The following is a 14,452-nucleotide window of genomic DNA, read 5'->3' as shown; positions in this document are numbered from 1 at the left end:
ATGTGAGGTGATATATTTTTGTGGTTTTAATTTACATTTCTCTGATGATTAATGATGTTGAGCATCTTTTCATGTGCCTGTTGGCCATCTGTGTGTCTTCTTTGGAAAAATGTCTATTCAGATCTTCTGCCCATTTTTTAATCAGGATGTTTTTGTTTTTGTTTTCATTTGAGTTGTATGAGCTGCTTATATATTTTGGATATTAACCCCTTATCAGATATAATGTTTGCGAATATCTTGTCCCATTCAGTAGATTGCTTTTTGTTTTGATGATTCCTTCCTTTGTTGTACAGAAGCTTTTTAGTTTGATTAGGTTCCATTTGTTTATTTTTGCTTTTATTTCCTTCACTTTAGGAGACAGATCCAAAGAAATATTGCTACAATTTATGTCAGAGAGTGTTCTGCCTATGTTTTCTTCCAGGAGTTTCACAGTTTCTGGTTTTACATTTAAGTTTTTAATCCATTTTGTGTTTATTTTTGTACACGGTGTTAGAGAATGTACTGATTTCATTATTTTACATGTAGCTATCCAGTTTTCCCAGCACCACTTATTGAGGGGACTGTCTTTTCTCCACTGTATATTCTTGCTTCCTTTGTTGTAGATTAATTGACCATAAGTGTGTGGGTTTATTTCTTGGGTTCCCGTTCTTTTCCATTGATCTATGTGTCTGTTTTTGTGCCAATACCATACTGCTTTGATTACTGTAGCTTTGTAGTATATCAGAAAAGCTTGGAATATCTTTCCATTTATTTGTATTTATTTCTTCCATTTCTTTTATCAATTTGTATCTTCTTCCATATCTTCAGTGTAGAGGTCTTTCACTTATTTGGTTAAATTTGTTCCTAGGTATTTTATTCCTTTGATGCAAGTATAAATGGGATTGTTTTCTTATTTTCTCTTTGCAATAGCTCTTTTTAGTGTATAGACAGCAACATTTTTTTGTAAATTTATTTCATATCCTTCAATTTTACTGAATTTATTTATTAGTTCTAACAGGTTTTTTGTTTTGTTTTGTTTTGTGTAGTGTCTTTAACGTTTCTACCTATAATATCATGTCATCTGCAAACAGGGACAGTTTAACTTCTTCCTTTCAAATTTGGATGTCTTTTTTTTTTTCCCCCTTTTTGCCTAATTGCTCAGTCTAGGACTTCCAGTACTATGTTTAATAAAAGAGGCAAGAATGGGTATCCTTGCCAGGTTCCTTATCTTAGAGGAAAAACTTTTAGGTTTTCACTATTGAGCATGGTATTAGCTGTGGGCTTCTCATATATGGCCTTAATATGCTGAGTTACATTCCCTCTATACCCAGTTTTTTGGGAGTTTTTTTTTTTTAAATCAGGAGTGGATGTTGAATTTTGACAAATGCTTTTTCTGCATCTATTGAGATAACCATATAATTTTTATCTTTCATTTTGTTAATGTGGTGTATCACATTAATTGATTTGTGGATGTTGAACCATCCTTGCATCTCTGGAATAAATCCCACTTGATCATGGTATATGCTTCTTTTAAGTATTGTTTACTTTAGTTTGCTAATATTTTAATAAATTTTTGCATCTAGGTTGATCAGAGATATTGGCCTGTAATTAAATTTTCTTGTACTGTCCTTGTTTGTCTTTGGTATCAATTAATACTGGCTTTGTAAAATGAGATTGGAAGTGTTTCCTGGTCTTCACTTTTTTTGGAAGAGTTTGAAAATGATTAATATTAATTGTTCTTTAAACGTTTGGTAGAATTCACCAGTGAAGTCATCTGGTCATGGACTTCTATTTTCTGAGAGGTTTTGATTACTGACTCAATCTCCTTAGTAATTGGACTTTTAGATTTTCTATTTCTTTATGGTTTAATCTTGATATGTTGTACATCGCTAGGAATTTGTTAATTTCTTCTAGGCTGTTCAATTTGTTTGTATATGATTGTTCAGAGTAATCTTTATAATCTTCAAACTTGTGGGGATCAATTATATTAATTTTCATTTATAATTTTATTTATTTGAGTTTTTCTTCTTTTTCTTGGTAAATTCATCAAAAGTTTGTCTACATTTTTAATCTTTTTTAAAAATTAGCACTTAGTTTCCTTGATCTTTTCTATTATCTGTTTAGTCTCTAGTTCCACTCTGATCTTTGTTATTTCCCTCCTGCTATTACTAACTTTGGGTTTAGTTTGTTCTTTTTCTAGTTCCTTGAGGTAGAATGGTAGTTTGTTTATTTAGGGTTTTTTTCTTAATGTAGGCATTTATTGCTATAAACTTCCCTCTTAGAACTTCTTTCATTGCATCCCAAAGTTTTGGTATGCTGTATTTTCATTTTCATATGCCTCAAGATAGTTTTAGCTTCTCTTTTATTTCTTCTTTGACTCATTGGTTATTCAGGAGCATGTTGTTTAATCTCTGCATATTTGTGAATTTTACAGTTTTCTTCTTGTAATTGATTTCTAGTTGCATACTGTTTTGGTCAGAAAAGATGCTGGATATGACATCAATCTTAAATTTATTAAGATTTATTTTGTGGCCTAAAATATAATCTATCCTGGAAAGTATTCCATGTGTGCTTGAGAAGAATGTATATTCTGTTGCTGTTAGATGTGATGGTCTGTAAATGTCTTTTGGTCCATCTGATCTAAAGTGTAGTTTATTTATTTTAAATAAATTTATTTATTTTTATTCATTTATTTTTGGCTGTGTTGAGTCTTCTTTGCTTCACACGGCCTTTCTCTAGTTGCGGTGAGCAGGGGCTACTCTTTGTTGCAGTGTGCATGCTTCTCACTGCAGTGGCTTATCTTGTTGTGGGTCATGGGCTCTAGATGCATGGGCTTCAGTAGTTGTGGCTCAGGGGATCTAGAGCACAGGCTGAGTAGTTGTGGTGCATGGGCTTAGTTGCTCCATGGCATGTGGGATCTTCCCAGACCAGGGCTTGAACCCATGTCCCCTGCATTGGCAGGTGGATTCTTAACCACTGTGTCATGAGGGAAGTCCCTAAAGTGTAGTTTAAACCCAATGTTTCCTTATTGATTTTTCTGTCTGGAAAAATTGATTTTTCTGTCTCTATTGTTGATAGCTACCTTCACTTTTTAAAATTCTTTTTTCTTTTTTCTCCTCTGATTGGATAATTCAACTGTCCTGTCTTCGAGTTTACTGATCCTTTCTTCTGCTTGATCTAGTCTTCTAGATCTAGTCTTCTATTGAACCCCTCTATTTAATTTTTCAATTCAGTTATCATATATTGCAGTTCTGTGATTTCTGCTTTGGTACTTTTAAATACTTTCTATCTCTTCATCAAAATTCTCACTTTATTCATGTATTACTCTCCTGACCTAAGTGAGCAACTTTACAACTATTATTTTGAACTCTCTATCATGTAAATTGCTTATCTCTGTTTCATTAAGATATATTTTTGTAGATTTACCTCGTTCTTTTATTTGGGATATATTTCTTTTTTTTCTTCATTTTCCTCAACTCTCTGTGTTGGTTTCTATACCTCAGATAAAAACGCCACCTCTCCCCATCTCGACAGAGTGGTCCTGTGTAGGAGATGAACTTTGTCTATCAGTCCAGCCAAATCTCCTGATTACCTCTCAAATCTTTGATTGTCCAAGCTTATTCTTAGTACCTCCCCATACCTGAGGGTGTACCAAGGCCCATTAGCATCCCAAAAGAAAGATTACATTCAGCACCTAGATGCAGGCTGATTGGAAATCACATCCTCTGACAGCAACTGAGAAAGTATATAGTTAAGCTCCTTCCAAGGAAGAAGAAATTGGGAGATAGTTGATTTTGTCTGTTTTCTCTGTGCTGGGTCCAAGTGTATAGCTGCAGAGGGGTTCTCCTGCACCTGTTAAGAACTGCTTCTTTGCTATAGTACTATGGGACTTGTGAATTCAAACCCCATTGGCTATCAGAGCCAGGCAATCCAGAGGCCCATCCCTCAGCAGCCACAAGATCTGAGGTGCCAGATATGTGTACAAGCTCTTTCCAGGGAGATACTTGTGACTTTGGAGTGGGCTAGAGGGAAAAGAGTGTCCAGCATCTTCCACAGAAACTGGAGAGGACCATAGCCAGCTCCCAGATGCATGCTATATTAGAAGCCTGACCCGTAGCCTCATGAGCTGCTTCTTTTTCCGGTAGTGGATCTTGGCCTTCTCCTTTCTCTTCTCCTCAAGTGTAGCCGTTACTGCCTGGTACTTCCAGCCAACCTCATGAGCCAGGCACCCTAGGTAGGCAAACTTCCGTGTAGGCTTCAGACGAACAACCTTGAGGGCGGCAGGAACCACCATCCACTTTTTCTTGTCATAGGGTGGCAGGATCCCATCAAACACCTTGGGGAAGTCCAGAGCGGCCTGGCCTCGCTTGGTCTTGTGAGGCAGCATGCCTCGCACTGTCCGCCAGAAGATGCGGCTGGGGGCTCGGAAGTGGTAGGGGCCACGGGAGGGGTTGGTGTTCATCCGCTTGCAGAGGAATGCCAGGTACTTCAACTTGTTTCTATAGAAATTGCCAGAAATGTTGATGCCCTCACAGCGCACAACCACCACCTTTCGACCCAGAAGCACGTGCTTAGCCACGATGGCCGCCAGGCGGCCCAGGAGATGGCCTCGGCCATCGAGAACCAGGACCTGCCCCTCCGCCATCTTCGGCAGCCGCCTGGGAAAAGTATTCAGATAGAACTTTCTCAGGGAAAGACTAGAAGCAATTTTGCCTGCTTCCTCTCTGTTGAACCCTGGGGAGACAGCCATGATGTGTGCCTGCACCTGCTAACAACTCTTTCTTTGCTATAGTTTTGTGGGTCTTGCAGATGCAAACCTTGTTGGCTTTCAGAGCTAGGTGTTTTGGGAGCCTGTCATTCAAGTTGGAGTCTTAAAAGTTGGGGTCCTAAATATGGGGTCCAAACTTTAATTCCTCAGGTAGAAGTTTGGAATTGGGCATTTCCTCCCAATTGTATGACACTGTGTTGAGCATGGGGCTTATGACAAACATGTCTCACTCTGCTTTCCTACCTGTTTTGCTGTGGGTATTTTCTTATTCACCCAATATGTAGGAGTCACACAACTTGCTTCTGGATTTCTTTCAGAGGTAATTGCTCTCTGTGTAGTAGCAGAACATTCATTGTGTCCATGGGAGAAGTGGGGTTAGGAGCCTCCTTTGTCATCATCTCGGCTGACCCCTCTTTCCCTCAGTCTTCTTTTAAAGCAGTTTTACTTATATCTCATTTTATTGACATTATCTGTTTGTATTCAACCTCCCTAATTGGACTCAAAATAACATGAAGGCAAGGCGTGTACCTTCATAATTTCCAGTCTGCATTACCAAATTAGCACAGAATACATAGTCAATAAATGAACAAAGACATAAACCAAATGGAACCAGGAAGCCTAGTAATTATGTAGGTAAATAGGTCCCTTCCTTCTGAACCTTCAGGCATGATATCTGGAAAACAGTTTGAGCAAGACAACTTTGGAATGAGTGAATTAGAGCCATGGTTGCCAAGAAAGCCTTTCATGATTGGAAGGGAACCACCAAACAATTTATGTAGGCTCAAGGAGTCACTCTGAGAAATAGTTCTGTTTCTTCTTCCATTTTATAAGAAAAATAGTAGGAAATAAAGATGAAGAGGAACTTTGAAATAAAACCTTATAAAGCAAAAAGCGATGCCCCTCCCATCTTTTAACTATTGTTCACAAGTCACTTAAAAGTCCTAAGAAGGTAAATTAATATCTTCTCTTCTCACAGGTTATGAACAGGGAAGTAAGACTGGACTAGAGCCACCTATCAACAGACCCTGAAGCTCAGGTTCTGGAGCAGTCCACATTCCCCACAGTGCTTCTGGTCTTACGCAAAAATTCACCTTGATGTGAGGCTCAGACAATAAATAAAATAACCTATGAGGAACTGGAGCTGGAGTTTATATATATTTTTAAAATCTTTATCTTCAGTTAAATTTTATTCAATGCAAGTAATTTATTTCTTTACTATTCACATGTCTATTTTAAAATATGGCTAAGGAGTAGGATTGTGTGGTCGACATTTCCTCTGTCTGTGGTCTGCATGTGAAGAATCTTGACTGGTTAGTCATTGTTGAGAGTTTTGCTAGACTACTCTATAATATTGCTGCCCCAGCATCCATTTGTGTGGCCAAGCAGCCTGCAGGGGACTTGAACTGACTAGCCCCCATCCTGTGAGTGCATGCCCTAGATAACACCATTACAGTCATAAGTAAATGTAAGATCCTGATATGACTACCCCAGCCACCTTTGGATAATTACTCTCCCGTGCCTGCCAAGGCCTTCTCCTTGCATACCCCTTAAATAAGATGCCCCACAAAGTTCACCAAAATCCCACTCTTTTTGGTTTGAATTAACCAATCTGGACTTAGCCAGGGAACACCAACGTATTCCACCTGTAGACCCTAATAAAGGCATATGCCCCAGGTCCTGCCATGCTCTCTCTGCCTGTACCCTGCCTTGACCTCTCATGGCCCCATGAGGCATGCAGTGCACCTCCTCCAGGACCTCTGAGTAATAAACTTCTCTATTTCAATTCCTTTTCTTGAACTATGGCTCAGCAACCAGATACCCAGGGCTCTACTTAACAAATGCTCATTTAACAAAGTCACAATAGTCACACAAGTACCATTTTCCCCCTGAAGGCAAAGTCCCTAAAGAAAATAACCAGTCCCTAAAGGGGCTGAAAATCCAATCACTTAGAATAACTGCAAACTTCATGGTAACACTATAGATTTTTGTTTTCATTATTTCCTGCAAATAGTTATTGTCTACTATGTGCCAGTTATTACCTACTGTGTGGAGACACACAGACGATCTGCACTGGATATAGTAGCAGACAAGATAGAAACATCCCTGCCCTTGTAGGATTATAGTCTTAAGGGGGAGATGGTCAACAACCAAGTAAACAAGTAAAATGAAATGAAATAGTGACACCTGACACAAAGAAATAGAAACAGGGCATAGTCTAGACAGAGTCAACAATTACAAAGTCTCTGAGATAGAAGGGGGCTTGAGGTTCTTAAGGGCTGGGGACAAGGGAGTAAAAGAGAAGATGTAATAGGCAAACATACAGTGAACTTTCCATTATATCCACAAAGTCACCTTCCCAATCATCTTGAATAACTGAACTTAACACATTAGGCTCAAACATGCTATTATTTTAACACTTTTTATTTTCTTTTTAGAAATTTTTACCTTTTTTAGACTTACAGTATGTAGACATTATAATTTAAATTCTTCTTGAAGCCAAAGGAACAGAGTTATAATTGCTTGTTGCACTGTGGTATATGGCTTGAGAGTCCAAAGTGTTTACCTGGAATATGTACCAGCTGCAGAACATATCTGAAGCTTGTAATCTTAAATAAATTTGCATCAGTGGCTTGGTTTCCAAAAAATAAATATCTTTTATTTTTAAGAGTAGAAAATGGTTTCACAACCTCTTAGAAATTGAGAAGTAGCCTTTCTGAAAAATAACTAACTGGCTTAATTACTGAATCAGGCTTCTCCTAAATGACTTTGCTGTAAATAAAATAATCTTTGCTTTTTTTTTAAGGTATAATTTGCCATTAAAAGTTTTTTAGCATCAGTAACTGCTTCCATTACCTAGTCAACTTTAATTCAGGTTTTAGAGCCCTTCCTTTAACTTAACAGGGCTACAGTATCATTTTGTGAAGGTTGGAGGAAGGGGCTTGATAAAACAGAAAGAACACTTTATATGAAGTCAGATATTTGCTCACGTATTTATTCATTCATTGATTTATAAATATTTATTAGAAATCTTACTATGTGCCAGGCTCTGAGGTAGATAGAGTAGTGGCTGAAATAGACATTCTCTGTCCTCATGGAGCTTTTAGTCCATTTCCAGTTCCCTCACATTCTTCTGGCTGGGTAATTCTGAACAAGTCATATCACCTCTAAAAGCCTGGATTTCCTCATGAGTAAAATAAGCAATATGTAAGAAGCGTTGTGCGGAATATAGATAATAGCATAGGCTTAGCACAATGTCTGGCATATGGTGGTTACTTAGTAGATTTCAGTAAGGATATCCTACCCAGAGGCCTCATGTATTCAGATAGTTCATTAGAGGAAAATATTTCAGTTCTAAAGAACAAATGAGGTAGTTTCAATTCATTGATTATTTTATTACTGTTTCATTTGTTACACTTATTGGATAGCTGTATTAATATGTTAGTTTGAGCTAATAGCTCTCCAGTTTGTTAATGTCTATCAGTAAATGATAACTTTAATTCCGTAAGGTTTCCACTCACAAATGTACACTTCCCAGAACAGGACTAGCCTTGCTTACTATTTTTAATCAATAACAAGAATCCAAGACAACACAAGTTCTTTAGAATCCTAATTAATGGCTTTGGTGATAAATGTTTACTATCACAGATACTTGCTTCAGTTTCCACCAAACCTACACAATAAAGATGTGCACAGTAATTTTTCTTCCTGAGGATAGAAAAAAATTGAATATTTCCTTCAAAATGTTACTTTAATCCATTCTACCAAAACATAACATAATGATACATTTTCAATAGCTCTTTACAAATTAAAGCTCTTTACAAAGGTCATATAAATACAGAGTCATTATTAAAGTAGAAACTTAACACAAAGCAAGGGGAAAAAGATATTTCCTCTAAGGTAACTTGGTTTCATATTATTTCCAAAATAAGAACAATTCCCCACAAATGTCACTTGGGAAATGCCCATGAGCACCAATATCAGAGGAGGTTATGGCTTTGCCCACAGAGGGACTTAAGTTTACACAGAGGAAGGAGGTTGAAAGATGGGGCCAAAAGTCAACTGGCCTCCTAAGGTTCATGTGGAAAGACAGCTCCAACTTTGTTTTTGTCAATTGCACAGGGAGGTGTATTTTTGGATAAAAGCAGGATTCCAGCTGTCTAGCCCAGTTCTATGAATCAAGAGGAGATTTACATGCATTGTCTCTGTGGCCTGACTCCCCAAATTTTATGTGGACCCCTCTGAGGCACTGACAAGTAGAACTTATCTATTCTGCTGGTGTATGCTTCAGTTTTCCCTGTTTTAAATCTGTCCTTTACTAGATGAGGTCAGAGAGATACAATTCCCTGGCATACTAAATCAGTTATCAGTTTAGTGAGAAAATCAAATTATTTGTCTGTCTGGTAGACCAACTATTCAGCTGAATTAACCAGCAGCTGGCAAGAGACAACAGCCCTTATCAATAAGCCAAATGTTGGCTGACTTGATTGGTTAATTCATTGACCACTGAATTCAGTTAAGAGAATGGCTCCTTTTCAGATAGCACCTGAGTCATTTCATGTCTTTCCTTGATTTTTGTTAGTGGAAGATATAAAACCTCTGATTATTTACTGAGTATTTGTGTTTTTACTTTGCTTTGTGATAAGTCTCTTCTCTTTCCCACAAGCTTGCTTTATGTGTGTGTCCTGAGGGAATGGAATGTGTCCCAATTAGGAAAAACATTCAAGTTTGGAAGGGATGTTAAAAATCATCAAATCCAAATAACTCTCCAGTGTTTTAGTCTCTTTGTCTTTATAATTTGTCCTCTCAATATCTCCAATGAAGGGAAGCAGATGCTTTTCTTTTAGCATAAGAGCTCATCTACCTATAGATAGCATTAAATGGGCTGGCATACTTGGGAGGAAGGAAGGAGTGGAAGAGAAAGAGATGAAGAAGAGAGGAGGGGTGAAATGTGCTACAATTTATTGAGCCCTTACTCTGGACCCAGCTCTGTGCAGACATGAAGCACAGACATATCATGTGATTTGGGGTTGTGGCTCTAGAGTCCAGCAGTGTGCATGAGCAGAGTTAACACAGGAGCGTGTTAGCAGAGTCCACATCTCTATCTTTTTTAATAATATCCTTTTTTGATTTCCTCGCTTCTGCGAGGGAGATAGAGGGAGAGATAGTAGTTGTATATTAGGGTCAGAGGTGGGGGATTAATATCATCAACCTCTCTGCTGCCCTTAAAAGATTCATCTTCTCAGACCTAGAGGCAGCAGAGTTGCTCTTCCCTTAAAGGTTATAAAATGGTTTCACTCACATATATTCGTGGTTGAGCAGGAATTTGAATCTAGGCCAGTTTAATTTTAGAGGCTGTGCTCTTAACCAGGCTCCACTGCCTTTCTAGTCAGTTATCTCATACCTTTCACCTGCTTTCTATTCTCTATCATGCCTTCCTGTACTGCATCAAGGTAGTGCAGCAGCTCTATAATTGCCTGGTAGAGGGAAAGTAGTAATTTCCTATGCACATATCCAAAAAATGTTAGATTTATTTTTAAGGTAATAAAGAAAGGACATAAAAGTAGTAGTGTGAAAACAAGTACAGGAGACAGGTAGAGAAGGTTGTCAGAGTTTGTAACCCTTTATGGAATTGTTCCCTCACCAACTGACAAAGCAAGTCTCACCTTCCCTGAAGTTAAAACTTGGATGAGAGGCTTCCTTGTGGAACCCTTCCCCTTCCCACCTCTGTGAGATAATGCAAACTAGCCATGTACCCAAGCCCCATGAGAGGCAGTGTTCATGGTTAGGAGTGAGAGATCCAGAGCAAGTCTGAATCTCACTCCTTCCACTTTCTAGCTGATGACCATGGTTAAGTTATTTAGCTTCTCTGTGACTCCATCTGGAAAGTAAAGATAATAAGAGTACTCACTACATAGGGTTGTTGTGATGATTAAGTGGGTTACATATTTTCAGCACTTAGGACAGTACCTGGGATCAAGTCCTAACATCATCATTAGCAGAAACAAGCAGTAACATCCTGGAGTTTTGTTGTATTCTGTCAGACCGAAGCCTTCTCTCTGAGATCTCAGGTTGTTATTTGCACTTTGCAGGAGATTGAGAGAAGTTCTCTCTTTGTGCCTTCTCCATGCTCCACTGAATGAGCTCAGTCTGAATCACCAGTTGCTGGACATCTTCTGGGCACCAGGAATTTTGGTCAGTACAGATTCCAGGTTAGTTCTGTGAGCCCCTTTGAAAAGCTGGAACCAGATCTCCACAAAATGGTACCTAGGACACTGGGTCAATTTTAAAATGGGATTAATGTATTGAAGGCTTTTGTATGATAAGTGATAGCAGGACGAGCTTAACTACTCACACAATTACATGCTCACACACTGCAGGATGTGGCAAAAGAAATGGCCACATTTCTCTGCTGCTTCCTTCTCACAGCAATCACGATGGTCCTACTGTCTAGACTAACCTTCTGTGAAGCCAATGAAATTGATCACTTCTTTTGTGACTTCACACCTCTGGTCCATCTCTCCTGCATGGACACTTCACTGACCGAGACCATTGCCTATGCCACCTCTTCTGCAGTGACTCTGATCCCATTTCCTCTCATCACAACCTCCTACTCCTTCATTCTTGCTGCTGTCCTAAGAATTCCATCTGGCACAGGCTGGCAAAAGACCTTATCCACCTGCTTCTCTCACCTCACCATGATCATGGTGTTCTATGGGACACTGATTGCCACATACCTCATGCCCTCAGCCAACTCTTCCCAACTCTTGCACAAAGGATTTTCTCTACTTTATACCATCCTAGCACCCATGTTCAACCCCATTATCTATAGCCTGAGAAACAGAGATATCCATGAAGCCCTGAAGAAGTGTTTGAGTAAGAAGCCAGGTTTCCTTAGATGATGCAAAAAGGAAAAGAACTATATTTGTTCAATGGTTCATAAACTGGATTGAGTAATTTAGAGTTAACATAAAAGGCAATTACCTAAACTATTAGCTACCAAAGACTGATGACCAGATGCCTATGAGTATGGCTGTGGACACTGCTGAATTCTGACAGTGAACTGGTGTTCCAGGAATGGTCTAAGCGGGTCAGATTCTGCTCCATTCTGCTCCAGGATCCTTGTGTAGAAGCTCATCTCCAAAATGAACTGGTAATGCTGGCCACTCATTTGTTCAAATACTCATTGAGGGTCTACTATGTTCAAGGCATTGTACAAAATATAAGTGCAAAATAAACAAAAACAGAGGAAGTCCCTGCTCTCACTAAATTCACAGTCATGGGGGAAGACAAACGTTAATCAAATAACTAGTGTAAAACTACACATATAAAATTACACTTGTGATTCAAAATTAAAAATAATAAGATGACTACTACACACCTATTAGAATGGCCAAAGTCCAGAATACTGACAACACCAAATGCTGGTGAGGATATGGAGCAACAGAAACTCATTCATTGCTAGTGGGAATGCAAAACAGTACAAATGCTTTGGAAGACATTTTGGGCATTTCTTACAAAATTGAACATACTTTTACCATATGTTTGAGCAATCACACCACTTAGTATTTATCCAAATGAGTTGAGAACGTATGTTCACACAAAAAACTGCACCTATTTGTAGCAATTGTATTTATAATTGCCAAAACTTGGAAGCAACAAAGATGTCCTTCGGCTGATGAATGGAAAAATAAAATGTGATACATAGACAATGGGATGTTATTCAGCACTAAAAAGAAATGAGCTATCAAGCCATAAAAATACATGGAGGAAACTTACATGCATATTACTAAGGGGAAGAAGTCAATCTGAAAATGATATATAGTGTTTTATCCCAATTATATGATGTTCTGGAAAAGGCAAAACTTTGGAGACAGTAGAAAGATCAGTGGTTGCCAGTCTTGCACTCAAGACTTAGAAGTGGGAAACAAAGATTTGGGGAAATGAGGGCTAGGCAGAGGACCCATGATGAATCTATGATTCTCTATCTCCCCTGCTATTATGGTAGCAGGCTCAGTTGGAATCTGGGACATTGTATTTATTGAGTTCCACCTCTTCCTGCCAGGCCCTCTACCAGGCTCTTGCCTGCACTTGCTCCCTCTCCTACTGGCACATGTTCTTAGTAAGTTAGAGCATAGGGTGTGGTGGGCATGTGTTTTTTGCTCTTTGCAACTCTAAAGAGCTGAGTTGACTTCTGAATAGAAAAGCTGAGGTCAACATTGCACATTCAGATGCTGCCTGACTTCTTTTCTGGCTCCTACAAATTATGCGCCCCTAGTGCTGAGGTTAGGATTATCTCTTGCCTAAACTTTCTTCTGAAACATTCTTTTTTTGAGTTAAGCAAAGAGATTATGTTCACCATGCGTGGGTGTTACTCAGAACCTTGGATTGGAAACAGCACATATGAGACTATGCTGGGTATCTGAAAACATTCTCAGACCTTGCTTTATGAAGAGAGAATTGCCCTCTTCTTGCTCCTCTTGTAAACTAGGAAAATATTGTGTGATCATCTTAGGGTACTCCCAGTAAAAGTAAAACTTGTCAGCTTTCATTTATCCACAGGTGGCTCATTGGGAGCCAAGGTTAATGTCAGACTAGCTCTGCAGGAAATTGGATAGGAGAGCAGGCTTTTGTGTCATGGGAAAGTTTTTAATTTTAGCTCTGCCACTTTTTTGTAATGTGCTTTGGGAAAGTTACCTAAACTCACCAATTTTAGTCTTTCTCATCTGTAAAGGAGGACATGCCATGCCCATCTCACACTGTCCCTAAGTGAGAACATGCACTGCCTGTCTGGCCCATAGTAAGTGCTCAGTAAATGGTAGCTCTTGTAACTCTTCTTCTAGGTTCCACCTTCTGTACCAAATCCCAGCCAAAACTATTATGTAGTCAAATTTCATTTTGACATTACAAAGTAATAAATATTCAGAATGTTTAAGGCCCAGAGAGAATGTATGGATTATACAACATCTTCTTCACAAGAAGTGATCTCCTAAGGGATTAAGTGGACTTTCCCCAGGTAACACAGACTAGAATCCAGAAATTCTATATCTGAGTCCTGTCCTCTCTCCCCTATACCACACCACCTACCAACTCAGTAGGTTTTCTCCTTGCCTAGGGACACATAAGGAACATTTCTGTATATGCCGGCATCACTGGTTATACTTGGCTAGGAGAGAGTGTAGTGTATCACAGCACATGCCAGAGCCATGGAACTCCCCCTCCAGCCCCAAGTCTTACATTCCATCTCCTACAAGCCTGCAGCTCCACTCAGGTAACAAAGCCTCAGGATGTTTGTGGCCAGCACAATTGCCATCAACTGGGAGAAACTTCTCCACTACTCCTTCTGCAGGAAGCCACAGCTCTCAACCTCTCAAATGGGGAAGGGGACATGTTGCGGGTAGAACTGGCTTCCTATTTCCACTGAGACATGGCAATGAAACATGAAGCCTGGGGAGTCTCTTCCAAGTTAGTGAGGGCTGCAGGAATGGAGCAGCCACAGCCCTGCTCCCACAACTGAAAATAAGCCCCAATACTGCCAAAGAACCCAGGAGTCTCATCTCACCCAAACCAGTGGTTTTCTGACCTTAGAGCTGGGCAAAGGTGCTTGAGAAGCCACCAAAGGTGAGGAAGAGGTTGAGCAGTCTCTAAGCCCCATTCCTGCACTCACTGAGCAATTCTGTTTTGATGTATCTTATTTATTCCATTTAA

The 14,452-nt window shown here is 39.2% G+C and overlaps 2 protein-coding genes across 2 annotated transcripts; one reads left to right on the top strand and one right to left on the bottom strand.

Moving 5' to 3' along the window:
* Positions 1-4,072: 4,072 nt before the first annotated feature.
* On the bottom strand, positions 4,073-4,639 carry LOC309958099 (large ribosomal subunit protein uL13-like; the record flags this gene model as incomplete). Its single annotated transcript, XM_082833734.1, has 1 exon — positions 4,073-4,639. The coding sequence occupies exon 1, from the start codon at positions 4,622-4,624 to the stop codon at positions 4,073-4,075; it is 552 nt and encodes a 183-aa protein (XP_082689860.1). The 5' UTR covers positions 4,625-4,639.
* A 6,500-nt stretch (positions 4,640-11,139) lies between these two features.
* Positions 11,140-11,646, top strand: LOC309958097 (olfactory receptor 1468-like; the record flags this gene model as incomplete). Its single annotated transcript, XM_082833732.1, has 1 exon — positions 11,140-11,646. One exon carries the CDS (start codon positions 11,140-11,142, stop codon positions 11,644-11,646), a length of 507 nt encoding a protein of 168 aa, XP_082689858.1.
* Positions 11,647-14,452: the final 2,806 nt, after the last annotated feature.

Source organism: Leucopleurus acutus (genome assembly GCF_964270905.1).
Source record: "Leucopleurus acutus genome assembly, chromosome: 2".
Taxonomy (NCBI): domain Eukaryota; kingdom Metazoa; phylum Chordata; class Mammalia; order Artiodactyla; family Delphinidae; genus Leucopleurus; species Leucopleurus acutus.
The sequence above is the reverse complement of the archived record's forward strand: the minus strand, read 5'-3'. Positions and strand labels throughout refer to the sequence as shown.